The 27,641-nt window shown below is 39.0% G+C and overlaps 2 protein-coding genes and 2 long non-coding RNA genes across 7 annotated transcripts in view; 2 read left to right on the top strand and 2 right to left on the bottom strand.

The window, feature by feature from the left end:
* The first annotated feature begins 584 nt into the window (after positions 1–584).
* LOC146463669 (uncharacterized) lies at positions 585–6,682 on the top strand. The gene is made up of 2 exons (XM_085084089.1): positions 585–1,664; positions 6,193–6,682. The coding sequence occupies exons 1-2, from the start codon at positions 585–587 to the stop codon at positions 6,478–6,480; spliced, it is 1,368 nt and encodes a 455-aa protein (XP_084940215.1). The 3' UTR covers positions 6,481–6,682.
* A 6,937-nt stretch (positions 6,683–13,619) lies between these two features.
* LOC146463666 (tyrosine-protein phosphatase Lar-like) overlaps positions 13,620–27,641 on the top strand; it is a 90,331-nt gene continuing 76,309 nt past the window's right edge. For 2 of the 4 annotated variants that reach the window (XM_085084086.1, XM_085084085.1), the window contains exons 1-12: positions 13,621–13,802; positions 15,895–16,167; positions 16,357–16,641; positions 17,056–17,340; positions 19,839–20,120; positions 20,310–20,594; positions 21,005–21,289; positions 22,551–22,835; positions 23,263–23,544; positions 23,955–24,239; positions 25,501–25,785; positions 26,215–26,496. In XM_085084086.1, the coding sequence (XP_084940212.1) occupies positions 13,718–13,802; positions 15,895–16,167; positions 16,357–16,641; positions 17,056–17,340; positions 19,839–20,120; positions 20,310–20,594; positions 21,005–21,289; positions 22,551–22,835; positions 23,263–23,544; positions 23,955–24,239; positions 25,501–25,785; positions 26,215–26,496 (3,199 nt within the window). In that variant the 5' untranslated portion in view covers positions 13,621–13,717. Of the gene's footprint in view, positions 13,803–15,894; positions 16,168–16,356; positions 16,642–17,055; positions 17,341–19,838; positions 20,121–20,309; positions 20,595–21,004; positions 21,290–22,550; positions 22,836–23,262; positions 23,545–23,954; positions 24,240–25,500; positions 25,786–26,214; positions 26,497–27,641 lie in introns of all 4 variants that reach the window. The other 2 variants (XM_085084084.1, XM_085084087.1) reach the window with 2 other exon arrangements.
* LOC146463668 (uncharacterized) lies at positions 21,816–22,628 on the bottom strand. The gene is made up of 2 exons (XR_014856815.1): positions 22,536–22,628; positions 21,816–22,075 (listed from the first exon to the last, which is right to left on the bottom strand). It is a non-coding gene; the product is annotated as an uncharacterized LOC146463668 (long non-coding RNA).
* On the bottom strand, positions 24,766–25,578 carry LOC146463667 (uncharacterized). The gene is made up of 2 exons (XR_014856814.1): positions 25,486–25,578; positions 24,766–25,025 (listed from the first exon to the last, which is right to left on the bottom strand). It is a non-coding gene; the product is annotated as an uncharacterized LOC146463667 (long non-coding RNA).

Below are 27,641 nucleotides of genomic sequence, written 5' to 3'. Positions count from 1 at the left end.
ACGAGATGGTTTATGATGACTACACCATGAGAGAGATAAGCCTCACAAATACAAAGGTGTGTTACTTTTCTTACTAGCCGAGTTTACAAAAATTCTCACCCGCTGACAAGTCGAGTTTCTGGTTTTGTGGAAATTCGTGCCTATTATTTTGTGTACTTTCCTTTTTCGATCTATTTCAAGCTCATTAAATGTTTTAGGTCATTAGTCAGATCACAACACTGACAAAATCTTTCTGTATACCAGTCCGCCTCTCTAAGTCCCGCCCACTCCTTCCCCCGTAATTGTGCTAAGCCGTATTTGAGGGCTAGTTTTCTTTTCAACAAGAAAATTAACGATAATAAAATAACATGACGTTTCGACGACTTCATATCGTCATTGTCAAATGAGTAAAAATGGAAATAACGGAAACGCATATTTATAGGTATTGAAAGTGAGAAAATAAATTAGCATGAAAGCATTCAGGTAAAGAGTTTCGCGCGAATGGAATCCGCTTGCGTGTTCAGTTTCGGTCTTTTGTTCTTGATCCACAGCATTTCGTAGACCAAACATTCAAATTTGTCACGGCATTTCTTGCGGCACTCGCAATGCGGCCGATCCTCTCAGCAACTGGAACGTACAACTATGCGCTCGCGAAATGGCTAGATGAAAAGCTGAAACCTTTGTCGACTAACGAGTATACAATCTCTGATGTTTTCAATTTTGCCGAAGAAATCAAACACCTCAAACTCGACGGAAATGTTTTTCTTGTCTCCTATGATGTCACCGCTCTCTTCACAAATGTTCCTCTGGACGAAACCATCCATATTCTAGCCGATAAAGCCTTCAAAGATAATTGGTTCAACAAGACCTACAACATGAACATCAGCAAAGACGACCTGATCGAGCTGCTAAGTGTTGCCACAAAAAACCAACTATTTCAATTCAATGGAAACTTGTACGAACAGGTCGATGGGGTCGCGATGGGATCACCATTAGGTCCACTTATGGCAAACGCGTTCATGTGTTCAGTTGAAGAGAAACTAGCAAGTCAGAACAAGCTTCCGAGCTTCTACAAGAGATACGTGGACGACACGCTGGCTCTGGTACGCGACCTCTCCGATGCCACCGATTTGCTTACATGTCTTAACGAAGCCCATCCCTCCATTCAATTTACGATGGAAGTAGCAACCAACGATCGATTACCATTCATTGGCTTGGAAATCATCAAAACCGACGGCAGCCTTGAAACCTGTGTTTACAGAAAGCAAACAAATAAAGGGCTCCTCCTACATTACCAAAGCCATGTTGACAGCCGGTATAAACGGTCACTTCTAAGAACAATGCTAGACCGCGCAAAACGCTTATCGTCTACACAAGACTTCCTTTGGCAGGAATGCAAGACCTTAAAAGGGATATTTTTGAAATTAAAATATCCCGAAAAACTCATCGACTCAGCTATCAATCGCCTCCAGCATCCTATAGACCCAGTTCAAACACCTTCTGACCGCCCTGTTCGGATTACGTTGCCATTTAAAGATCAGAAATCGGCGGACGTGGTTCGCAGGCAACTTGGCGACCTCGGAACTAAAATTAATCAAGAACTACAGCCGGTGTTCACGAGCAAAAAGATCGCTGATCATCTGAGAGTCACAGAAGAAAAGCCTCCCCTGATCAATCAGCAAAGTGTAGTATACGAATTCACATGTGATTTGTGTGATACAAATTATATTGGGTACACTTGCCGCCACCTACATCAACGCGTTGAGGAGCATAAACATTCTGTCCTCAGGGACGCGCATGGTTTAACATATAACAACTTAATTAAGAACTTTAAGGTCATAAAGAAATGCCGTGACAAATTTGAATGTTTGGTCTACGAAATGCTGTGGATCAAGAGCAAAAGACCGAAACTGAACTCCATTCGCGCGAAACTCTTTACCTGAATGCTTTCATGCTAATTTATTTTCTCACTTTCAATACTTATAAATATGCGTTTCCGTTATTTCCATTTTTACTCATTTGACAATGACGATATGAAGTCGTCGAAACGTCATGTTATTTTATTATCGTTAATTTTCTTGTTGAAATGTTTCTCAAAATCGTTCCTCATCAGTAGTTTTCTTTTCTCGGCAAAAAATTTCTAATAATTCCAATTCCATCTGAAAAGAGTGACTGAGAAAGTGCCATTCTGTGGATCCATTGCTAATTCCAAATTTATTAACTGGTTTTTCGACCGTATCGTAACAGAAAATTATTTAAAGACGTGAATGTTGTTTATTACATTAGGAGAGTGCCTCTCGAGTTGTTCGCCAGTATCAGTACACTGGATGGCCTGATGTCGGATCCCCGGAATCTGGTACCGGATTGATTGATCTCATTGGTCAGGTACAAAGGTGGCAACAACAGTCAGGAAATACCACAGTCATCGTGCACTGCAGGTATGTACAAGTGATTTATTGCCGACACTTTTGCAATAAAATTCTTCAAGTAATATATCAAACACGAGACACAGTGTTTCATCACATATCAAACACCGAGAAGAGAGTTGAAAATACGACGCGTAGCGGAGTATTTTCGACGAACTTCGAGGTTTTTGATATTGTCATGAAACACTGTGACGAGTGTTTGATATAACTTCTCAAACAAACTGATTTTGAAGGAGAAATTAAGGATGCAAAAACAAGGAGTTTTTCATCAGATTTCCAAACACGTCACAGTGCATGATTTCCTTTGTCTTTGGCTTTTGAATTATTAATGAGTTTGAGAAGTGAAGTTCTTTGATAACAGCGGCTACTCAAGAGTTACAGCTGTTTCTGGTCGCAATTGTTGTAATCCCAAGAAGTAGCGACCAACCAATAATATCGAATTTTCTAACGCTTCACACCTGGTGGTTCATATAAATAGTTATATTATTTAGCTAATCTAAAAATTACAACAGCTTAATTACAATTTCATTAACGTTAATCCATGATTTAAAAGTCAAGCGAAGTTTTTATCTCGTTCAACCAAATGTTTTTTTAAGGCTAATTTGAAGCTAATGGCAAGGAAAAGTCTAAGTCAAAACTAACTTTTTGTAAGGGACGAAACTCTTTTTGAAGAATCTTTATTGGTTAGCAGTTAAACTGGGATCAAAATTCACGTTAACCCAGGATTAGCTTTATCGGGCTTTCAACAACTGGGCCCCGCGGTAGATTGATGAAAACCTTCGAAGCACTTCTTCAGAGTTTTAGGCTCAAGGTCAGCTGATGTCATCTAGGGGCACCGCTAAACGATGTCTACGAAACCCAAGCACGTTTCTCGAAGATTGATGAAGAACATTCTTGGAGTTACAAAGATGAATGTTTTCAGTCCGATCTTTTTCGAACATTACCAAAGATAATCCGAATACTTCCAAAAATACCACGAACTGTCACGAATATGTTTAAAGCATGTAACATTTTCATGGTTCTTTTAAACAGTGCTGGTGTTGGTCGCACAGGCGTGTTCTGTGCTCTTAGTGTGCTGATTGACCGTTTGAAGAGTGAGGCTGTGGTGGATGTTTTCCAAACCGTCAAGCAGTTGAGAGCTCAGAGACCTGCCATGGTGCAAACCAAGGTAAGTACGTCTGCTTTAACAGAGTCAGTATAGAGTTTTGAATGTCGGCGCAGAAGGGATATCTCCTGACTCAATTTCAATACCTGACGCCTTAGTTAAAATGGATTGGAATCGTCAATCAAGTCCCTAGGTCCAAAATCGTAAGAAGCTACATTGAGATTTTTAAGTTTATGCCGGTTAATAGAACATTTCAGCCAATCTTTTCACTTATCGATCGGAGGCCCATTTATTGACGTTTCTCGAAAGTCAAAAGAAGATAATTTAGGGAAAGGTGTGGATCTCCAATATTACAGTGAGAATTCTGTTATGTGTAACTGCATACTTAAAGTAATAAATTGTAACTAAACCCATTTCTTTCTCTTTTAGGATCAATACGAGTTTATCTACTTCGCCCTCGGAGAATATCTGGACTCTTTTGATGCCTACAGTAATTTTGAGTAATTTTCAAGGGAATAAATAATTGTAGGATGTTGAAGGTAAAATTGGAAACACAAAGTGAGAGGAACTTCCAGCCCCCAATTTCCACGATTTATCTTCCCCCTCTCATCCAAGCCTAATCTGCTGTTTCCACGCAGGCAAAGAAACACCTAAATATATATACGACAAAGGAACCTGAAAATAAAACGATAAAAATTTAAATAGGGTTAAAATAGAAAAGTTAAATTCTACAACTTGTAACTACCGTTTGTCTCAAAAGGGGTATTTTTATTTGGTCAAGTGTAAACGCCGTCAGCTAAAATGGACCAGTTGATGAACGAATGTGCGTTGTGGATGGCTATGAAAAGTAAAATATGATTGAAGCTTTTTTTAGTACATAGTCAGAATCAATGTCCCTGAAAGAAGTATAATGAATGATTTTCCATGATTTTTTCGAACATGTTACCCATTAGAAATAATACTGGTAGTATTAGCATAGAAACGTGCGCATAAGAAGATGCTATCAATTCAATCCAGCAGTTTTCAGTTTTTGATTAAGAAAATCGCGATCGTCGTAGAATTTAAAGCTGTAGTTACATGTACAGGTTTTTCAAGGAAGTATATTTATTAGGATAAACATTGTTCGATTCTTTAAGAAATTAGTGACTACCGTACAGTGAGGCTGCTAAAGCGGCCCGCGTACTTTATAATACACGGCTGTTTGTAAGAAACAAGCGTTTATAAATTCTTTACCTGTAGACACTAAGTATTCCTTAAAAGGAACTGAAGTAGAAAATGTTGATTTATTAACGCAAATGATGGTATTTTGAGTATACTTATACAGAACGGTTGTCGATTGGCTGTCCAATTGAAAGTTTTTTAGTGGTTCTGCGATTATTTTGCTTGTTATTGTGGCCGAAGTTCACAGATAAACCAAAGGCGCCATTGGATTTGTGCCCGTGGTATTTAAAGCGATCAAACCAATAAAAAGAGAACAACCCTCGATTTATACTTCGCACGTTTTCCCGCGCTTGGCACCGGTTGCACATTTTTGCATTGAATGAATTCAGATTGGCTTATAGTTACTTGCATCATTGTTGATTGGTCAGTTGTGATGCAGTTGGTGTAAGTCTTACGACAGTTACTGTATTCATAAAGTATTCATAACATTAAATAGTTTTTGACAGAGCTTAAAAATATTTCGTACTCTTTTTCAACCAGGCACCTGTACCTATATTCAGGCAGTCAGGCTATAGTCTGGGCTGTAAGTGCTACTTTATGTAGCGAGCTGAAATTACGATATCAAGTTAGAAACTCACCGTTAGGGCCGTGGTTTCACGATGCATTGTGTAGAAATTTAGATAAGAGTGAATCAGAGCCATATATTGTGATTAGATGGATTTAAAAATGAAGTAAAAAGCAATTTGAACTATTTTTGCAAAGTATAGATGTGTCGTGTCGTTAATAATACATTTTCATTTGCGGTTTGCCCTATTAACTTGCCAAAAACGAACGAACAAATGAAATTTAAGGAGAGGATAACTAGCGAACTCTTGGCAACTTTCCTAGACAAGATCACTTGCCCTGTGGTGCGTAAGGTTTACCCAGCAATGTAAAGGACACCAACCACATACTCGCCATTGTCCAGTCTTTGCGTCGTTACCCTAGTTCTGATCTTCTTGTATTCACAATGGACATTAAGTCGCTGTACACAGTAATACCTAAAATGATAGCCTTGTAGCTTTACATCCTAGCGCATAGCCTTAATTTTAACCTCCAATCCGATCAACGGCCGACTCAAGAAAATACTAACCAGCAATTTCAATCTAGCTACTTCAAGCTGATCTCGGTGCCAAGGACATTTTCAAACATGCACTTAGGTGTCCTCGGTCGTTTCGCCGCAACACCAATTTGAAAGACTCCTTGGTTCGCAACTACTAAGCAACTACCTGTAATCCCAATTTTAGATAAGACGAGACACCGCATTCATGGAAAGCAGGTCAAGTTTTCTTTACGTTTTACTATCATTGTTTAGGATTTAGATTTTTATATATTTATACATTTTGCTGTTGATAGTTGGTTCGCAGGCAATTTAACGACCTAAGTAATAAGATTGGCCCCATATTGCAGCCAGTTTTTGTTAGTAGGAAATTAGAACATGATCTTAAGCCTAGGGAAGTTAAGCCGTCGATTGTGAATCAGCAATGCGTTGTTTACTATTTCTCATGTGATCTGTGCGATGCAGATTATGTCGGCTATACAGCCAGACACCTTTTTCAACGCGTTGCTGAGCACAAGAACTCGGCAATTGGCAAACATTTTCTTGAAGCTCACGGGAGCAAACACCTATTGAATCAGGGCCATTTTAACATCTTGAGAAAGTGTCAGAGCAAATTTGATTGTTTGGTATTTGAAATGCTGTACATCAAGAAACTTAAGCCTTGCTTGAACACTCAAACGGACTCTATACGTGCGAAACTTTTTGTTTAACCGGTAGCATTCTTCAATGCTACTATTTTAATTAATATCTATTGTCCATTTTTGTATTTATAGCCGCAATCTTGCATTTTTAATTTCACTTGATAATGATGTAATGTACATCGAAACGTCGTGTTTTTTAACCCTTTTATAATGTTTTTACGAAATGTTTTATCGCAATTTTTTATAGTCAAATGTTTTTCTAAGTCTTTGCTTCTTCGGATAGTTGATCTCGTAGCTTTATAATGTATCGACCTAATGAATATTTTAACCGTCTGTAAATGAATTTTGAAAATCAACGCCAATACGGGGAATGACTCCACTGGAACCTTTCCCTGTCACCACGGTGTAAGACCTGCTCCCACAATAACCCATCGCCCCAGATCAACACCCCTGGTAGACCTTTGATGACGATCCGACAGAGTGTTGGACTCGTGAAATCCGTTTTAAGTTCTGTCTTGGGCGAAATACAAAACTCAACGAGGAATTCACGCTAAAATCAAAACGCGCCATTTCAGATCCATTATTGAAATGGAAGGAGGGTGGTCTTGATTCCTTGATACACACAGAATGCAACAATGAATTCGCACTAAAAACCAAAACACGTTATTTTCCCTTTATTGAAATATGGGGAAAGGAGTGGTCTCGCCATGAGGACGAAGCAAAATAGACAGTTAAGTCCGCAGTGTTTTTGGATTTCAATTATTTGTATTAGGAAAGTAACGCAAGATTTAATCTCAGGGTAAGCAAATGGGCCACAAAAAGAGGTCTTCAAAAGCTTTCTAAGGATGTTTTTGCCTCTACCCCAACACCCCCTCCCCCCACCCCTCCAAGAACTACAGGACATTTATTACAAACCTTTGAATATACGCTGAGCTTCTTGGCTCTTCTTCAAGTCAGGGTGGTTCCAAAAAGGACAGATGGAAGCACACGTCGGCCGCCTGTAATCCCGGCTCATGTTTCCATTGGAAGAAAGCACAATTTAACGTGCTGAGATGTAAAGTTTCATGATTAGTAGCGCCGAACTGGGAAAAATTAAGCTGAAGAACCTTATGCATCCGCCATTTTGAAAATGTCATGATTACAATAGTACCCAGATCCCCCCTGTGTTTAACAAGAGACGCTCTGTAAAATTTGATATAAATTTGCATAATTTCTCGCCCCTAATTCCACTGCGATGACTCCTGCAATGAGTAATGACTACTTCTCAGTTAACAAAGAATAACCCAGTAACTTGAAAATTTTCAACTAGTTTATAGAGAACGTGAGAAAAGATCTTCCTTTTCCCATAACCGAAACAGGATACTTGATTGTGGATCAGATAAAAGTTGCCATGAACCTTAACCATGAACCCCGCCATGATCCGCCATGACAAGATGATAACACTAATTTTCCCGCCATTTTTGAAAGCGACGACAAGTTTGGTGGCACCCGCGTTCCATTCCCGCCAAAAAGTGGTAGCCGCGACAGCACTCGTCGGGAAGCAACAAAAGTGAAAATGGCGTGGATGCAAAGTTGTTTATGAATAACTAGCGAGCTTAATTTGCTACATTCCGCATTTAATATCGCTGTTAGAATTGAAGAAGACAGCTATGGACTTCGAGAAGGAAAGGAGGAGATTAAATTTAAATTCCCCAACACTTTAAAGGTAAGGTATTTACACATTTTACGTTTTACAGCGGTGCGAAACTTCGTCGAAACGTTCACAGCTTCAAGATTGCAAATTGCTTTTTGGACTTTCTTCCAACCTTGTTTCACAATATTTATTGGTTCAAACATGTTGGAGTGTAACACTAAACCACCTTTTTAAGATGAAAGTTGATGAAGGGTTCTGACTGCTGAGTTTAAATAGGTTCTCATCTTACATCAAACAAACGCTCGCCTTGCTCGCCTTAATTTAAGCTTGTTTTAAACTATTTGAACTAAACGCCACTTTAATGTGAATTGAAGGAAAATTACTTCTAAAAGAAAATCAAGCGAAAAAAGGAAGGTATAAAATTTAATATTAAGAGAAACTAAGGCTCGGTTCAGACGCCGAACTTTTCATGAGCCGAACCTAATACCTCGAATTAAGTACATGAAAAGTTTGGCGTCTGAATCAGTTGAGAACGGCTGTTTCAGTTTGGAACGGCTCAACCCTTCTTCCCGCCTGGCTCAGCCGGGAATTTCGGCTTTGGAACGGCTTTGATTCAGACGCCGAACTTTTCATGAGCAGAACCTAATGCATAAATTATTATAACATATTTCAAATTAAAAAATAACAAAAATAAAAATTAAAAAAAAAAACGCTAACATTTCGATTGGTTTTGCCTCAAGTAAATTAAGTTAAGTTCGGCGTCTGAATCAAAAGGCGGGATTTTCGTGATTTGGGCCGACCTTAATTTGAATTAAGTTCGGCTCCGGAAAAGTTCAGCGTCTGAGCTGGGCCTAATGCTGTTAATACAAGGTGCCAAATTTATCGAAGAAGTTTCAGTGAAGCCGGAAAGATCTCCGCTAATTCAAGGAAGCTTTGAAATACCAATGCAATTGTTGCCGAGCAAGAGAGGATGAATCCTCTCTTGTTGCCGAGTGAAGCGATTCAAGAAGTCTGGAAATTTTAAAAAGAGAAAACATAGGAGGACTCGTTTTCCATGAAAGATTATAGATCCGTATACTGATATACATTGTAGACTCAAATTTATCTTTGCCGAAATCCAAGAGGCAGATGTTGAGATTTCCTTTTCTGAGAGCGACCATGAACCATAAATATTGAAAGATTCAAATATACCATGCAGAAAAAAGAGAGCTATTGTTTTCTATGTGTCAAGAATATCTGGATTGGATCCAGAATTTGGGATTAAAATGATGGAAATTAAGGCCGCGGACATAAATACAGCGCAGAAATAAACGCTCGGCAAAAAATTAATGCGACTTTAATTAACGCGAATCCCGTTTTAAAATTTAGCCTCCGATTTATTCGTTCGGTGATTTGTTTAGAAGCAAGAGGTAGCAGACAACCGTGGACGAAAATCTCAATGCAATTTCATAATTCCTATCATATCATACCATACAATCACGGGTAACGTTCCCCCAACCACCCCCCCCGCTTATATAAACCCCCTTGGTTATAGGCCCGTCTATTTGCCCCCCCCACCCTCACCTAACAATGGGTACGGTATTTTTTAAAACTATCCCCGCTCATAACTCCCCACCCCTTCTCATTTGACTTGTTTCCGTTCATGAGGGTGGTTGTAGAAAAAAACAACAACACAGAGCAGTCAAGTATTGTACGGAACAAGGATTTCTTACTAAGATCAAAGTCTGATCTTATTTGTTATGTTCCGGTTACAGTTAAAGTTAGAGTTTCGAACTTGTAGTGAAATTAAGCACGTTTTGTTATCAGCTTGTTTCGAAACATTTTTTATTCCGCTTATAAGCCGGGAGTGGCAAACCACGACCCACAACCTTGCATTTATCAGAACAAAAAACTGGAGGGCGCCTAAAATTAGTCACGGGCATTGAAGTTTACTCCTAACAAGCCACAAATCTCATTGCTAAAATCAGCATCCTTAATCTATTAAGTCTATAGCTACTTCTTGGTTCAGACACTTTTATTGTATTTTCTGCAGTAGTTATACAGAGAAAGAGAAACCAAACGCTTTAATTAAATAAAAAAGTCGTCTGAAACAGCACAATTATCTGCATATTGTGGGTCGAAAAACGAGGGCCCTTGAAGCCAAAAACTCTGTAACAGATGCCACGGAAACCTCTCCAGTTATTAAAAAGGTCATATTTCTTGTGACTCACAGCTGCGGAGAGACAAAAACTGGTTTGATCTCTAGCTCTGCGTTGATCTGTCAGTCTACACAAGACCCATCCCGAATTGCCAATATTCTTAACAGCCACTTTGCCTCCATTGGACGCAAACTAGCTTCGAAGCTACCCCGATCTTTGCACCATTTCACTGATTATTATCGTCAAACCAGTCACCTGAATTCTTTCTTTTTTGTTCCTGTGACCCCTTACGAGGTTCAACTCGAAATTCTGTCCATCTCCAACAACAAAGCGCATGGTCTGTATTCGAGTCCAACTTCAATCTTAAAATGTGCTAGCTCTACCCTCTCTTATGTTTTGGCGAATATATTCAATGCTTCAATTAATTGTGGGAATTACCCTTCAAAACTTAAACACGCAAAAGTCATTCCCATTTACAAAGACGGTGACGAGACAGATCCAAACAATTACAGACCTATCTCACTTCTTTCAAACTTTAATAGAATCTTTGAGAGATTGATGTGTGTGCGCTTAAAATCCTACTTAAGTAAAACAGATATTCTTGTTCCATCTCAATACGGCTTTCGAGAACAACATTCTACCCAGCATGCAACGCTAGATATTATTAACACTATTCAAAATAATATGGATAAAAAGCTGTATACTTGTGGCATCTTCATTGATCTAAAGAAAGCATTCGATACGGTAAACCATGAAATACTGCTGCAGAAATTATATCATTATGGAATAAGAGGGATAGTCAACGATTGGTTCTCTTCTTATCTCAAATCGCGTTCACAAACAACTAATATCGGTCCCCATATTTCTGAAAAGGCCCCTACGGAATGTGGCGTTCCTCAAGGTTCTGTTCTAGGGCCTTTACTCTTTTTGTTGTATATAAATGATATCACTAACTGTTCAGATAAGTTCAATTTTTATTTATTTGCTGATGACACTAGTATCCTTTGCAGTAATAGGAACCTTAAATCCTTAGAACTAGAAGTAAACACTGAATTAAACAAACTTTGCGAATGGCTAACAGCGAACAAATTAACTCTAAATACTAAGAAATCTAATTATGTAATATTTCTTAATTACAAAAAGAAACTTCCTTATCAACCAACGATAAATATTTACGACAATGATAAAGTTTCATATTCAACATTAGAATGTAAAGATCATGTGAAATATCTTGGCATACTCATTGACAAGAATCTCAACTGGAAAGTTCATATAGATTTAATCGCCCTAAAAATTAGCAAGGCCATTGGCATCATAGCTAAATTGAGACATTTTGTACCCTTTTCTATTCTTGTTAAGTTATATCAATCTCTTATTTCCCCCTACCTCATGTATGGAATTAGTTCGTGGGGTCAAGCTTCTCAGTCTAACTTAGAAAAGCTCCTTCTCCTACAAAAACGAGCTCTACGTTTGATGAACTTTTCTACAAAAAGTGAACACGCTATTCCTTACTTCATTAAACTTAACATCCTACCTGTTCATTTTCTCTATGTCGAATCTGTTTCCTGTTTAATGTATGATATCCAAAACAAACTAGCACCTGTTCATATTCAAAATTTATTTAAACATGTCTCAGATATACACTCCTACAACACCCGGTCAGCAACCGCCGACAAATTTTATATCATGTCTTCACGTCTTGATCAACTAAAGAATTCATTTTCTCGATTTGGTGCACGGCTATGGAATTCTTTACCGGATAATATTAGAAAGTCTGACAACAGAAAACTATTCAAGAAACAAATACATGAAATACTAATCAACATTTTAAAAAAAGAAAATGCTTACCTTACACCTTCTTCAATTCTTGAAATAATGAAAAGCTTCTGAATATGTAACAATCCTTTAATTTCTATCAGCTAGCGAATCCCCTTTTTTGCGTCACTTGTTTGTTTACTACTTATTTAACTTTTATTTTAGTCAATTCAGTTGTAAACACCAAATGTATTTGTATTTAGTTTAGCATAAACATACCTACCCGCCTCGACTAGCTTCAGCTATTTGCGGGTAGGTATATAACACCTTGTAACTGTCTATTGTTAATAAAGTGTTGTTGTGTTGTTGTTGTTGTCTACAGACTGAGATCTCATTGTACGATAGAAAAAAAAACACGACGGTATAGAATTTCCAAACAGTGTTTTGTACAATTTAAAAGGCTTCGGCTTTAAGCTGTTTTACCTACTGTAAATAGTAAAAAGCAGTCTCCGTGTTTGTACGTATCGAACAGACGTTTGGAACAGCAAGTAAAACTACTATTCCTAGTTCTTCCGGCTCCGGGCAAACCTGTACAAGTGTGTCTATGTATTCTAGAGAAACCTAGACAAGAAAATACAAAATAACATTTCGGAAAATTTACTGTGCAGTCCCTGAAAGAAGCTCGCACGGCTGAGCTGCGAAGCGTTCCCCTCTAGTCTACCGGCCTATACCATTATACCATGGAGCTGACCATGGGATCAGGTATCAGCACACTACAGTTTCGAAACCTCCAGGATCTGAGATCTAAAGCAGAACGTGCTACGACCACTTGATGTTGTATGTATCGTTGTACGTGCCTTCGGGGTTCTCCCTCTATTATGCCGCTTTACCTTTTGGTCAGCATTTTAGGATAAAATTGCAAGAATTTGTATTACTCAGTGCAGAATTATGTTCACTTTTTTTTTTCACAACCTAGCCGAAGAGGTATTACGTTTCACGAGGAGCCCGGTTTCGTGGAAATTGAAACAGTATCTGAAACGACATTCATCCTCTTTCATCTGAAGTTGTCTATGATATTATCGAAAATATTCGACAAATTCAGGTGTCGGGAGGACTGGACAATCCATTTTACGAGAAAAAAAAAATATAATTTTGTAATCAGCAATACTAATTTTAATATGTCATTTATTATTTCTAGAGCGCTTCACACTAAGCCGCTAAAACGATTAACAAGAAATATAAACTATACAAAAAAAAAAAAAAAGGAAAAAGAAAAGCTGGTTTCACGTTTCACTACAAAAGATTTCGTGTTTTTCTTGAATCAGGCACAGCTCTCGAAAAATCTGACCAGCCCTCCGCGGGAATTAAACTGAAGTAATATTACTGAAAGCAAGATTCTGCTGGCACAGTCGGCACAGTGCAAACTGAGCGTCCGGTTGGTAGAGCATATCTCTTTTAGCATTTGCGGCGTTCAAACTTTTCACTAGGTCTCTTACATCCCCGTCATTTTATATCTGATATATACAAGTCCCCTCCGGATTTCTAAGAATCAAGACTGCATACAATTTCCGCACAGTTGAGCGTGACCTTAGGTCTATAATAAGTAAATATTTATCTAGATACGTAATACTACCATGGCATTAACCTCTTTTATGGCTCATCATATTACAACATTCAGTGAAAAACATCGCGCCGCCCATATGCGATCTTTTATAAGCTGAAAATGGAGAGATGAAACACCACTGAAGGCCGAGTGAAGGGATAAAGCGGTATTTAAACCATGCCAAATACATTTAGAGCTATGAAGCTGGCACTACAACTATTACTACTCTTTGTTCGATGTATACTCTCCGCGTCCAAAGAAGGTAAGCTGTAAAACGGAAAGTGTTTACGAACATAACGCCTAGCAGTTACTACAAACGATTTCGGTGTCATTTACAATCTTAAACTAACAAAGTATCGTACCTGTATTGCTAGTAGCTAAAGTAAATGTTGATTCTTAGTATTCTTGCTAACCGATGAAAAGTTTTTCGCTATGCAGTAGTTCAAGATCGACGTTTCGCTGACAACACCTTGGATTACTTACTTGTTAAAAACGGAAATTACTCAGTGTAAAGCATATTTTACAACATACATTTCCACAATTTTCCCTCATAGAAGTGATCGGTTTTATTAAGAAAACTGGAAAAAATCCACCAAGTCGCAAGATAATGAAAGGCTTGATTTAACAAAAAATTCTCCAAACCGGTATCACACAACTGTATGTAGCACATTAAGGAGAATTTCTTGCTACTGTCTTAGGTTAGAGAAGACGTGAGTCCTAGATTTGCTTTTGTCTCGTTAAAAGAGCATTCCTTTCTCCTAAGAATTGATAATGAGTTTCTTTAACGTACGCGTTCCTTGGTTGTTCATTGTTAAGACGTTTTTGTTTAATTTCCTCCAAACGAAGACGCTGGCATTGAGAAATACTCTTAACATATCAATATTTCTCATCTCTTCCGTTTCGTTTGTCAGATTGCGAGTGCGTTACGCAAACCTCGCATACCTGAATATCCGTACAAAAATTGTTTTGCAAGAATTTTAATACATAAGCCTAAATAACCTTGGATCTGTCTCACTACTCGTTTTAGCGTTACTGGCAAATCCATTTTCACAATTTACTGCAGTGATCCGAATAGTGAGCCACTTTTAAGACTCTAAAAAACCTCAGCAGTTAACTGTGAAGACAAAAACTAGTGTTACTGATGAAAGACTTACTGTTACACGTTTTGCCCTCTAAGACTCTAATGGGTTCTACCTTATGAAAAGTTCATGTCAAACTTCCAGTGCTGTGGCTGATATTTAGCCCCTGAGTTTGAGGTTTAAGCCTCGAACCCATTAACAATGGATGGAAACCAATCCTCTTCAATTCAGACCTTGACAATCCCAAATTAAATTGCAAGAACTTCCTTGACTTACCCTTGCTCTGTCTGCAGTGTCTCTTCCTTCTGTTGTGTTCTAATTTTCTCAGCTTTACGGTTTTCCTTCCGCGAAAATGGCGGTGGCTTTAGCTCAAGATTCATATTTAAAGTGTGTTATTTTGAGAATAATTATTTTTTGTAAGTAGTAGTTTTTTCAGCTCGTTTAAAGTTGCCTTAACTTATCAACATCAAGATTACATCAAACAAAAAACCCGTGAATTATTGAAGACGGGCCCTCCGTGTCTCCACAAAGTTACCACTCCTTTCAATGTTTGTGCATACATGATAATGTCATCCAAGGATTAGGGCTTTTGCTTATCTTGATTTTCCCAGTAATCTGACGGTCGGGTTTTCAAGCTACAGACGAGATGAGTATGTTTATTTAACCTGCGAATCAGGCGTAATTGTGGGGGAGGGGGGGGGGGGAGCGAGAAAAGTGGGGGAAATGTGGGGACTTCCCTCACTCTTCCAAGTTTCTCGCTCTTTCAGCCCTTCTCCAATGACGCCTGGTTCACTGACTTATTTGATATTTTGCATTAATACATGTCAATAGTATAGTAACAATGCCCAGTTCTGCCATAAAAAAAAAAAAAAAAAAAACAATACCTATCTGGTTTTGATGGAATGCCAGCCACTGTATCAAATGATAAGAAAAATATACTCTTCAGTAATTTCAGATGACTGAATACGGATTCTTTACTGTATGTTGGAAGAATTTTAAATAAAAAAAGAAGATAACCAGCAGTCTAAACACAAAAATAGCTAACAACAACACCTTCGTGATCGACAACATTGTAGATGATAACTCAGACATCAAAAAATGTCTTCGCACGCGAGAACCTCGAAGATATTCTCCTTGCATATTAGATATGACTGTTTCTTTTACTTCCTTCAGCTACACCGCAGTTCACAGCAGAGCCTTAGAATGAGGCATAAATCATGTCTTGCCAGGCAAAGGCCCTGAACATCAGGTAACGGATTTGTTTTCTAATTTCAGTTGCACCTCAGATCACAGAACATCCACAGAATGTGACAGAAAACGAAGGAGCTAACGTGACTTTCTCTTGTAACGCCACTGGAGATCCTGCACCTACAATATCATGGACCAAAGGTGGATCCCCTATAAGAACGAGTGGAGATTCCAGAATCAGTTTTGGAGAGGACAATAAGACGTTGATCATAATTAATGTGAGCAGAGCAGACAGTGGACAGTACCGATGTGTGGCGAACAACACGGCTACCTCCAAACCTGCTAATCTAGACGTCCAATGTAAGTGATTTGCAGTGAGAAATTAATTGACAAGGTTTTCTTCAACGTTCAGCAAAAATACATTTAGAACGTTTTCTTACATTTCTTCAACCTTCTCTGACTATAATGCAACCTTGGAGACGTCAGCGCTCACAACACAAATGCATTAATCACGCCTTCCATTAATCTATTCCCTCTTTCTAATTTCAGATCTCCCTGAGATTCCTACTCCTCAACAAAGTCTGCCAAAAACAGAAGGAAGTAGCGTGACTTTAACTTGTAACGCCACTGGAAATCCTGAGCCAACAACATTCTCATGGAACATAGATGGATCAGCTGTAAATACGAGCGTGAATCCCAGAATAAGTTTAACATCAAATAACAAGTCGTTGATAATAACGAATGTGAGCAGAAAAGACAGCGGAGAATACAGGTGTGAGGCGGCTAACAAAGTTGGGAAAACTTCCTCCAGAGTTGCTACACTGGATGTACAATGTAAGTAGAATTTGATATCGTGATTATTTCAATGTGGTAGTGGTGTTAAAGAGTGGGAAAGGGAGTCAAAGGATGTGATAGTAAGTGTAGCAGTAGGTGATGATTTTGGTTTAATTAAAGTGAGTAGAAAATACCCTGTGTAGCGGTCTCTTTCTTTCCATGCCCACAGGAAAAGCGGACGAAAGCTTTCGGAGAGAAGAAAACAAAAACTGGAGGTTTTTTTTCTCCTTTTTGTACTTGGTGCCTCCATAAGCGTCCAGCACTTCTGGAAATGATGAAGAGTACACTTCAATATTTGCGCTTGGGTTGTCAAAAAAATTCAAAGAACACAACAAACATACAATCGAAATGGTTTATTCCCAGTTTCTCTTACCGATAACATGATTTTAATGGTTCACCTTTTTCTAATTTCAGATCTCCCTGAGTTTCCTACTCCTCCACAAAGTCTTCAAATAACAGAAGGAAGTAGCGTGACTTTAACTTGTAACGCCACTGGAAATCCTGAGCCAAAAACATTCTCATGGAACATAGATGGATCAGCTGTAAATACGAGCGTGAATCCCAGAATAAGTTTCTCATCAAATAACAAGGAGTTGACGATAACGAATGTAAGCAGAAAAGACAGCGGAGAATACAAGTGTGAGGCAACTAACAGTGTTGGTAAAGCCGGCACCAAAGTTGCTACACTGGACGTACAATGTAAGTAGAATTTGATGTCGCGATTATTTCAATGCGATGGTCGTGTTAAAAGGTAGCGAACGAAGTTAAAGGATGTGATAGTAAGTGTCGGAGTCGGTAATGGTATTGGTTTAAACTGAGAAGAAAATACCCCGTGTAGCGGTCGCTTTCTTGCCATGTGCGCGCGTTAAGCGAAAGTGGGGAAAATGTGGGGACTTCCCTCACTCTTCCAAGTTCCTCGCTCCCTCAGCCCTTCTCCAATGACGCCTGGTTCACTGACTTATTTGATATTTTGCAGTAATACATGTCAATAGTATAGTAACAATGCCCAGTTCTGCCATAAAAAAAAACAATACCTGTCTGGTTTTGATGGAATGCCACTGTATCAAATGATAAGAAAAATATACTAGTCACTTTAGTAATTTCAGCTGACTGAATAGGGATTCTTTACTGCATGTTGGAAGGATTTAAAATTAAAAAAAAAAAGATAACCAGCAGTCTAAACACAAAAACAGCTAACAACAACACCTTTGTGATCGACAACATTGTAGATGATAACTCAGACATCAAAAAATACCGAGCTTAGATCCGACGACGGCGGGTGTCTATGACGGCGGGCGGAAGTAAAAAAAGTTGCCAAATAACTTCCGGACAGCCGTCGTGAAAAGTTTCCCGCCGTAGCGGGGTCGTTTTCGACGTCAAAATGCCGAGTTTGCCGTCGCGTCTAAAACGTGAGTAAAATAATCCCATTTTAGGTCTTATTCGGCGAAATTCTTTGATACTTTCGATAGTTAAAGGTTTGTCAATCTTAGTGGATCGTTTTATTTGAGTATTTCATGAAGAGAAAAAGATTTTTGAAGGATTAATCTCCGTTTCATTTTGTCGATGTTGGCGGGCTGTCGATGACCACATGGACTGTGGCTCTGTCACGAAGCCGCCAATTGCAAACCACAACCAGTAAGTTTTCTTTTTTTCTTGATGTACCGATAGGAATATGTATTAAAGTCAATCACTAAATACCGTGTTTGAATTCTGTTGTGTTGTAGCTAAATTAGACGAGTCGTCCTTCATCGAAATAACGAGTCAACATTCAACATTAATCTCGGCTCAGTTTGTTGACAACACAAAATCGAGCTTGTTTTGATCCAGATTTATCCGACAGTTTTGAATTAACAAGGAAAAAGGCGAAGGAATCATCGCAGAACCAAGTTTTGGTCTATGCAACATTTAATGAAGAAGATACAGTATTTCAACTATATTCCATTAAGTCATAATCATGTCGTGGCACGACGTGATTATGGCTCTGGAATGGTGCGATGATTTAATTAATAATACAGTCGAACCTCCACTAACGGCCACCTCTCCACAACGGCCACCTCTGTACAACGGCCACTTTTTTTTGTCCCGGCGGACAGTCCATACATTACCTCTTGTTTAAACCTCTTTACAACGGCCGCCTCTCGACAACGGCAACGGCCACTAAAGTGCGTCCCCAACTGCCAAAATAACCTCTCGACAACGGCCAGTACAGCTCTTTTTTGTAAAAACCTTTTTCATAAGTTGATGCAGTAATCGACATTTGTCTTCGGAACATTACGTTTCTGTACTCCATTTTAATGATATACGTATTTTGATTGTGTTCCATTTATATGCTGCAGTAAGCATAAATTGTCTACAATAATTACAGCGAATGTTGTGAACCTTGCTCGTTTCGTCTTGTTAACATTTTGATTCGAAACATTATTTACGTTTTATTGTGTATTTTATCTGTATATATTCTTTAAGATTGGATTACCATTATACGCTACAGTAAGCATGAACTTGGCACAATAAACATGTTGTACTTCCCGAAAAAAAAAGGTGTCATATTACACCCCTACCTCCCCATAACGGCCACCTCTCCACAACGGCCACTTTCTTCTGTCCCCAAGGTGGCCGTTGTGGAGAGGTTCAACTGTATTTACAAGTTTGTTTTAAATCTGGTTTGGAATTGTCTGTACGCATATTTACATGTTGTCTTGTTACCTGCATTGAAAATATGTAATTTTAAATGGGAGAATCTTTATGGAATGGGTAGAAGAAAAAGAAAAATCTGGATTTTTCGACTTATTTTAATCGTACAAGAGAAGAAATCGGCCCCTGAAATTTCTCTGTCGTCAAAGCTTTCAAGGAGAGGGCCACGAGCCGATCTAAACGAAGCTATAACTACAATAAAAATTATTGAACCCTTTCTTCAACTCGTAGCCGTTACTTTTCACGCCTTACGACGGCGGCCTCTCCCCAGTTTTCCACGGTCATAGCTGCCGTCGCAGACACCCGCCGTCGTCGGATCTTAAGCTCCCTATTGTCTTCGCACGCGAGAACCCCGAAGATATTCTCCTTGCATATTAGATATGACTGTTTCTTTTACTTCCTTCAGCTGCACCGCGGTACACAGCAGAACCTCAGAATGAGACAAATCATGTCTTTCCAGGCAAAAGCCCTGAACATCAGGTAACTGATTTATTTTCTACTTTCAGCTGCACCTCAGATCACAGAACATCCACGGAATGCGACAGCAAGCGAAGGAACTAACGTGACTTTCTCTTGTAACGCCACTGGAAATCCTGCACCTACAATATCATGGACCAAAGATGAATCAATTTTGAGTACGAGTGGAGATTCCAGAATCAGTTTTGGAGAGGACAATAAGACTTTGATCATAATTAATGTGAGCAGAGCAGACAGTGGACAATACAAATGTGTGGCGAACAACAGAAATGGAGAAGCTACCTCCAAACCTGCTAATCTAGATGTCCAATGTGAGTGATTTGTAGTGAGGAATTAATTTACAAGTTTTCTTCAACATACAGCAAAAAATACATGTAGAGCGTTTTCTTACATTACTTCAACCTTCTGTAAATATAATACAGCCTTGGAGACGTCAGCGCTCACAACACAAATGCATTAATCACGGCTGCATTAATCGATCACTTCTTTCTTTTTTTTAGATCGTCCTGAGTTTCCTACTGCTCCACAAAGTCAGCCAATAACAGAAGCAAGTAGGGTGACTTTAACTTGTAACGCCACTGGAAATCCTGAGCCAAAAACATTCTCATGGAACATAGGTGGATCAGCTGTAAATACAAGCGCGAATCCTAGAATAAGTTTATCATCAAATAACAAGGAGTTGACAATAACGAATGTTAGCAGAAACGACAGCGGAGAATACAAGTGTGAAGCAACTAACAGTGTTGGGAAAACTTCCTCCAAAGTTGCTACACTGGATGTACAATGTAAGTAGAATTTGATATTGTGATTATTTCAATGTGATGGTGGTGTTAAACGGTGGGAAAGGGAGTTTTAAAAAGGAAGTGATAGTAAGTGTAGCAGTAGGTGATGGTGTTGGGTTAAAGAAGACGATACCCTGTGTAGCGATCGCTTTCTTTCCATGCACGCGAGAGAAACGGACGAAAGCTTTCAGAGAGAAGAAGACAAAAACACTGGAGTTGTTTTCTCCTTTCTGCGCTTGGTGCCTCCACGAGCCTCCAGCACTCCCGGAAAGGATGAACAGTGCACTTCAATATTTGCGCTTGGGTTGTCAGAAAAATTCAAAGAACACAACAAACATACAATCAAAATGGTTTATTCCCAGTTCCTCTTACCGATTAAATGTCTTTAATATTTCACCTTTTTCTAATTTCAGATCTCCCTGAGTTTCATACTGCTCAACAAAGTCTGCAAAAAACAGAAGGAAGTAATGTGACTTTAACTTGTAACGCCACTGGCAATCCTGGGCCAAAAACATTCTCATGGTACATAGGTGGATCAGCTGTAAATACGAGCGTGAATCCCAGAATAAGTTTCTCATCAAATAACAAGCAGTTGACGATAACGAATGTAAGCAGAAGAGACAGCGGAGAATACAAGTGTGAGGCAACTAACCGTGTTGGTAAAGCCGGCACCAAAGTTGCTACACTGGACGTACAATGTAAGTAGAATTTGATATCGCGATTATTTCAATGCGATGGTCGTGTTAAAAAGTAGCGAACGAAGTTAAAGGATGTGATAGTAAGTGTGGGAGTCGGTAATGGTACCCGGTATTGGTTTAAACTGAGTAGAAAATACCCCGTGTAGCGGTCGCTTTCTTGCCATGTGCGCACGTGAAGCGAACGAAAGCTCTCTCTGAGAGAAGAATAAAATCACTGGAGGTTTCTCCTTTTTGTACTTGGTGCCTCCACAAGCCTCTAGCACTCCCAGAAAGGAAAAGTACACTTAATTCATTTTGGGCTCTTGTGTTGTCAAAAACATTCAAAGAACACAACAAACATGCAATCAAAATGGAGTATTCCCACTTCCTCTGAGTTTGTTCATTGTACGAGTCACTGAGTTCGAGTCACGAGTCAAGTTCGAGTCAGGTTCCTTTTCTTCTGTTTTCTCCTTCTTTTGCTTCGTTTTTGTCTTTATCAAAGGCTGTGATTGTGATTATTGTTTTTATAATGATGTGCCAACTGATGTTCGAAGCATTAAACACGAACGAGATATTATTGTCAACGCGATCGCGAGAATTCATTGTTCAGTAGCAAATTAACCGCAGTCCTCATCCATTCTCGCCATCTTAAATTTCCCTGAAAGGGATTTTCCAATGTTGTTGTTTACTAAAACTGCATTCACTATGCCATGTGAAACCCATGTGTTGGGAAAATTAGAAATTCCCGTGGCCGTCCAAATTTGCCTGCGAAGGGTAAAGCTTCTATTCTATGTCATCTTGGGTGTCCTGTGGACGCAACAAAATGGCGCTTGAGTCAGACAGGTACATAACACTTCATCAGTTCATCACCGTCCGTTTCCTCAGTCTTGGAAATAGGATCTCTGCTTCAGGTTTATGCAGCTACAGGTTTTAATCTTGCTATGAAATTTATGAACAGTAACGGATATGGTATATCTTTCCACTGTAGCAGCGAGTCACAGCGGTGATCGATAACGAAAAATGTTGCAAACCTGAAAGTTGTTTTTTTCCGTTTACCATTAGCACATTATTATATACAAGAGAATAACAACCAGAAGACATAAGAGGAAGGGAAAAAAATAAAATAAAAGTTGGACCCTGACTCGAACTTGGCTCGTGACTCGAACTTGACTCGGGCTCGAGCTTGACTCGTGCTACGAGTAAACTCACTTCCTCTTACCGATCGTTCACCTTTTTCTAAATTTCTAATATGTTTTTAATCTTTCACCTTTTATAATTTCAGATCGTCCTGAGTTTCCTACTCCTCCACAAAGTCAGCCAATAACAGAGGGAAGTAACGTGACTTTAACTTGTAACGCCACTGGAAATCCTGAGCCAAAAACATTCTCATGGAACATAGATGGATCAGCTGTAAATACGAGCGTCAATCCCAGAATAAGTTTATCATCAAATAACAAGGAATTGACAATAACGAATGTAAGCAGAAAAGACAGCGGAGAATACAAGTGTGATGCCACTAACAGTGTTGGGACAACTTGCTCCAGAGTTGCTAAACTGGATGTTCAATGTAAGTGTATTTTGATATTGCGATTATTTCAATGTTATGGTGCCGTTAAAAGTTGGGAAAGGGTGTTAAAGGATGAGGTAATAAGTGTAGGAGAAGGCGGTAGTGTTAGTTAAAAGTAAAAATTAGCCAGCGTAGCGCCGGGTCGTTTTCTTTCTAAGCGCGCGCGAGAAGCGAACGAAAACTCTCGGGGAAAAAAACACAGGAGGAGGATCCCATGACCCTCATGACTGGAGATTTCTCCTTTTTGTACTTGGTGCCTCCACGAGCCTTTAGAACGCCCGGAAAGGAAAAGTACACTTAATTCATTTTGGGCTCTTGGGTTGTCAGAAACATTCAAAGAACACAACAAACATAGAATCAAAATGGAGTATTCCCACTTCCTCTTACCGCTAAAATGTTTTTAACTATCACCTTTTTATAATTTCAGATCGTCCTGAGGTTCACACTCCTCAACAAAGCCTGCAAATAACAGAGGGAAGTAACGTGACTTTAACTTGTAACGCCACTGGAAATCCTGAGCCAACATTTTCATGGAACATAGGTGGATCAGCTGTAAATACGAACGTCAATCCCAGAATAACTTTATCATCAGACAACAAGGAATTGACAATAACGAATGTAAACAGAAAAGACAGCGGAGAATACAAGTGTGAGGTGACTAACAGAGTTGGGAAAACTGTCTCCAGAGTTGCTACACTGGATGTACAATGTAAGTAGAATTTGATATCGTGATTATTTCAATGTGGTGGTGGTGTTAAGAGGTGGGAAAGGAAGTTAAAGGATGTGATAGTAAGTGTCGGAGTAGGTGATAGTGTTGGGTTAAAATAGACAATACCCTGTGTAGCGGTCTCTTTCTTTCCATGCGCGCGCGAGAAGCGAACGAAAGCTCTCGGAGAGAAGAAAACAAAAATACTGGAGTTTTTCTCTCCTTTCTGCGCTTGCTTGGTGCCTCCACGAGCCTCCAGCACTCCTGGAAAGGATGAAAAGTGCACTTCAATATTTGCGCTTGGGTTGTCAGAAAAATTTAAAGAACACAACAAACATGCAATCGAAATGGTTTATTCCCAGTTCCTCTTACCGATAATTTTTTTTTAATCTAACACCTTTTTCTAATTTCAGATCTCCCTGAGTTTCCTACTCCTCTACCAAGTCTGCCAAAAACAGAGGGAAGTAATGTGACTTTAACTTGTAACGCCACTGGAAATCCAGAGCCAACAGCATTCTCATGGAACATAGGTGGATCAGCTGTAAATACGAGTGTGAATCCCAGAATAAGTTTATCATCAAATAACAAGCAGTTGACGATAACGAATGTAAGCAGAAGAGACAGCGGAGAATACAAGTGTGAGGCAACTAACCGTGTTGGTAAAGCCGGCACCAAAGTTGCTACACTGGACGTACAATGTAAGTAGAATTTGATATCGCGATTATTTCAATGCGATGGTCGTGTTAAAAAGTAGCGAACGAAGTTAAAGGATGTGATAGTAAGTGTGGGAGTCGGTAATGGTACCCGGTATTGGTTTAAACTGAGTAGAAAATACCCCGTGTAGCGGTCGCTTTCTTGCCATGTGCGCACGTGAAGCGAACGAAAGCTCTCTCTGAGAGAAGAATAAAATCACTGGAGGTTTCTCCTTTTTGTACTTGGTGCCTCCACAAGCCTCTAGCACTCCCAGAAAGGAAAAGTACACTTAATTCATTTTGGGCTCTTGTGTTGTCAAAAACATTCAAAGAACACAACAAACATGCAATCAAAATGGAGTATTCCCACTTCCTCTGAGTTTGTTCATTGTACGAGTCACTGAGTTCGAGTCACGAGTCAAGTTCGAGTCAGGTTCCTTTTCTTCTGTTTTCTCCTTCTTTTGCTTCGTTTTTGTCTTTATCAAAGGCTGTGATTGTGATTATTGTTTTTATAATGATGTGCCAACTGATGTTCGAAGCATTAAACACGAACGAGATATTATTGTCAACGCGATCGCGAGAATTCATTGTTCAGTAGCAAATTAACCGCAGTCCTCATCCATTCTCGCCATCTTAAATTTCCCTGAAAGGGATTTTCCAATGTTGTTGTTTACTAAAACTGCATTCACTATGCCATGTGAAACCCATGTGTTGGGAAAATTAGAAATTCCCGTGGCCGTCCAAATTTGCCTGCGAAGGGTAAAGCTTCTATTCTATGTCATCTTGGGTGTCCTGTGGACGCAACAAAATGGCGCTTGAGTCAGACAGGTACATAACACTTCATCAGTTCATCACCGTCCGTTTCCTCAGTCTTGGAAATAGGATCACTGCTTCAGGTTTATGCAGCTACAGGTTTTAATCTTGCTATGAAATTTATGAACAGTAACGGATATGGTATATCTTTCCACTGTAGCAGCGAGTCACAGCGGTGATCGATAACGAAAAATGTTGCAAACCTGAAAGTTGTTTTTTTCCGTTTACCATTAGCACATTATTATATACAAGAGAATAACAACCAGAAGACATAAGAGGAAGGGAAAAAAATAAAATAAAAGTTGGACCCTGACTCGAACTTGGCTCGTGACTCGAACTTGACTCGGGCTCGAGCTTGACTCGTGCTACGAGTAAACTCACTTCCTCTTACCGATCGTTCACCTTTTTCTAAATTTCTAATATGTTTTTAATCTTTCACCTTTTATAATTTCAGATCGTCCTGAGTTTCCTACTCCTCCACAAAGTCAGCCAATAACAGAGGGAAGTAACGTGACTTTAACTTGTAACGCCACTGGAAATCCTGAGCCAAAAACATTCTCATGGAACATAGATGGATCAGCTGTAAATACGAGCGTCAATCCCAGAATAAGTTTATCATCAAATAACAAGGAATTGACAATAACGAATGTAAGCAGAAAAGACAGCGGAGAATACAAGTGTGATGCCACTAACAGTGTTGGGACAACTTGCTCCAGAGTTGCTAAACTGGATGTTCAATGTAAGTGTATTTTGATATTGCGATTATTTCAATGTTATGGTGCCGTTAAAAGTTGGGAAAGGGTGTTAAAGGATGAGGTAATAAGTGTAGGAGAAGGCGGTAGTGTTAGTTAAAAGTAAAAATTAGCCAGCGTAGCGCCGGGTCGTTTTCTTTCTAAGCGCACGCGAGAAGCGAACGAAAACTCTCGGGGAAAAAAACACAGGAGGAGGATCCCATGACCCTCATGACTGGAGATTTCTCCTTTTTGTACTTGGTGCCTCCACGAGCCTTTAGAAACTCCCGGAAAGGAAAAGTACACTTAATTCATTTTGGGCTCTTGTGTTGTCAGAAACATTCAAAGAACACAACAAACATAGAATCAAAATGGAGTATTCCCACTTCCTCTTACCGATAAAATGTTTTTAATCTTTCACCTTTTTATAATTTCAGATCGTCCTGAGGTTCATACTCCTCCACGAAGTCTGCAAATAACAGAGGGAAGTAACGTGACTTTAACTTGTAACGCCACTGGAAATCCTGAGCCAACATTTTCATGGAACATAGGTGGATCAGCTGTAAATACGAGCGTCAATCCCAGAATAACTTTATCATCAGACAACAAGGAATTGACAATAACGAATGTAAACAGAAAAGACAGCGGAGAATACAAGTGTGAGGCGACTAACAGTGTTGGGAAAACTGTCTCCGAAGTTGCTACACTGGATGTACAATGTAAGTAGAATTAATATTTTTAGTCTAGATTATTTTAGTGTGGTGGTTGTGTGGGGTAATTAATTTACTGTGAAGCCAATTCTACAACCTACATTTCCACGTTTTTTTGCTCCAAGAACTGATCGGTTATGAACCATTTTTCCTGAAAACTGAAACTAATCGACCAAGTCGCATGATAATTGACATGTGATAGGATCAGTGGCTATATGAAAGGCTTGATCCAACACAAAATGATCCAAAGAGTATCATAAAAAATGTATGCAGTGTATAAAAGAGTTAAATCCTTGCTACTTTCTTAGTTTAAACAAGGTGTGTGTCCTAGGTTTTGCTTTCCGTTTTGCTAAAAATAATAACGAGTTCCTTAAACTTCCGCGTTTCATTAGTTATTCATTTTTCAAGAAGTCTTAGTTGATTTTTTTCCAAACGAAGACGCTGGCAGTTACAACTAATCTAAATATTTCAATATGGAGTTTCCACTGTGTTTCATCACTCGACTGCAATTTCATTTCTTGGTGATGTTCTTTAGTTTGTTTATGAATTATATCGAAATCTCAAAACACGTTACGCAAACCTTGCATACCTGAATATCCGCAAAAAAATTGTTGTGTAGAGTTACGTAAACTTAAAGAATACTGGATATGCCTCAGTACTCATTTTAGCTTTAAAGCAGTTTATAGCTGAAATGACTATAGTGTAATGAAAAAAGACTGTAACGTAACACGTTCCACTGTAAGGCTCTTCTAGGCTCTTGCCTATAAAGTTTTTGTCAGAGCTTCCCGTGTGGCTGATATTTAGTGGCGACTTTGAATTGAGGTTAACCCGCTAACAATGGATGGAAACCAATCCTTTTCAATTCAAAACTTGACAATCTGAAAGTAAAGTACGAGAACTTCCTTGAAAAGGATTCGTTCAGTGACAATCTGAAAGTAAAATACAAGAACTTCCTTGATTACCCTTTTCTTTGTCTACAGCGTATTTTTCTTCTGTAATGTTCAAATTTTCTCATCTTTACGTTATTGCTCAAAGACGCTTTTGCTCAAGAATAGATTGATTTTTAATAATCGGTTGAAAAGTTTTTTAGGTTGAGAATATTATAAATACTGTTAGTAGAAGTATAACATTTGAATACTTTTCAGAGAATGGGC

Source organism: Pavona decussata, unplaced genomic scaffold (genome assembly GCF_977016875.1).
Source record: "Pavona decussata unplaced genomic scaffold, jaPavDecu1.1 SCAFFOLD_175, whole genome shotgun sequence".
In the NCBI taxonomy this organism is placed as follows: Eukaryota; Metazoa; Cnidaria; class Anthozoa; order Scleractinia; family Agariciidae; genus Pavona; species Pavona decussata.
This window is presented reverse-complemented; position numbering and strand designations above follow the sequence as displayed.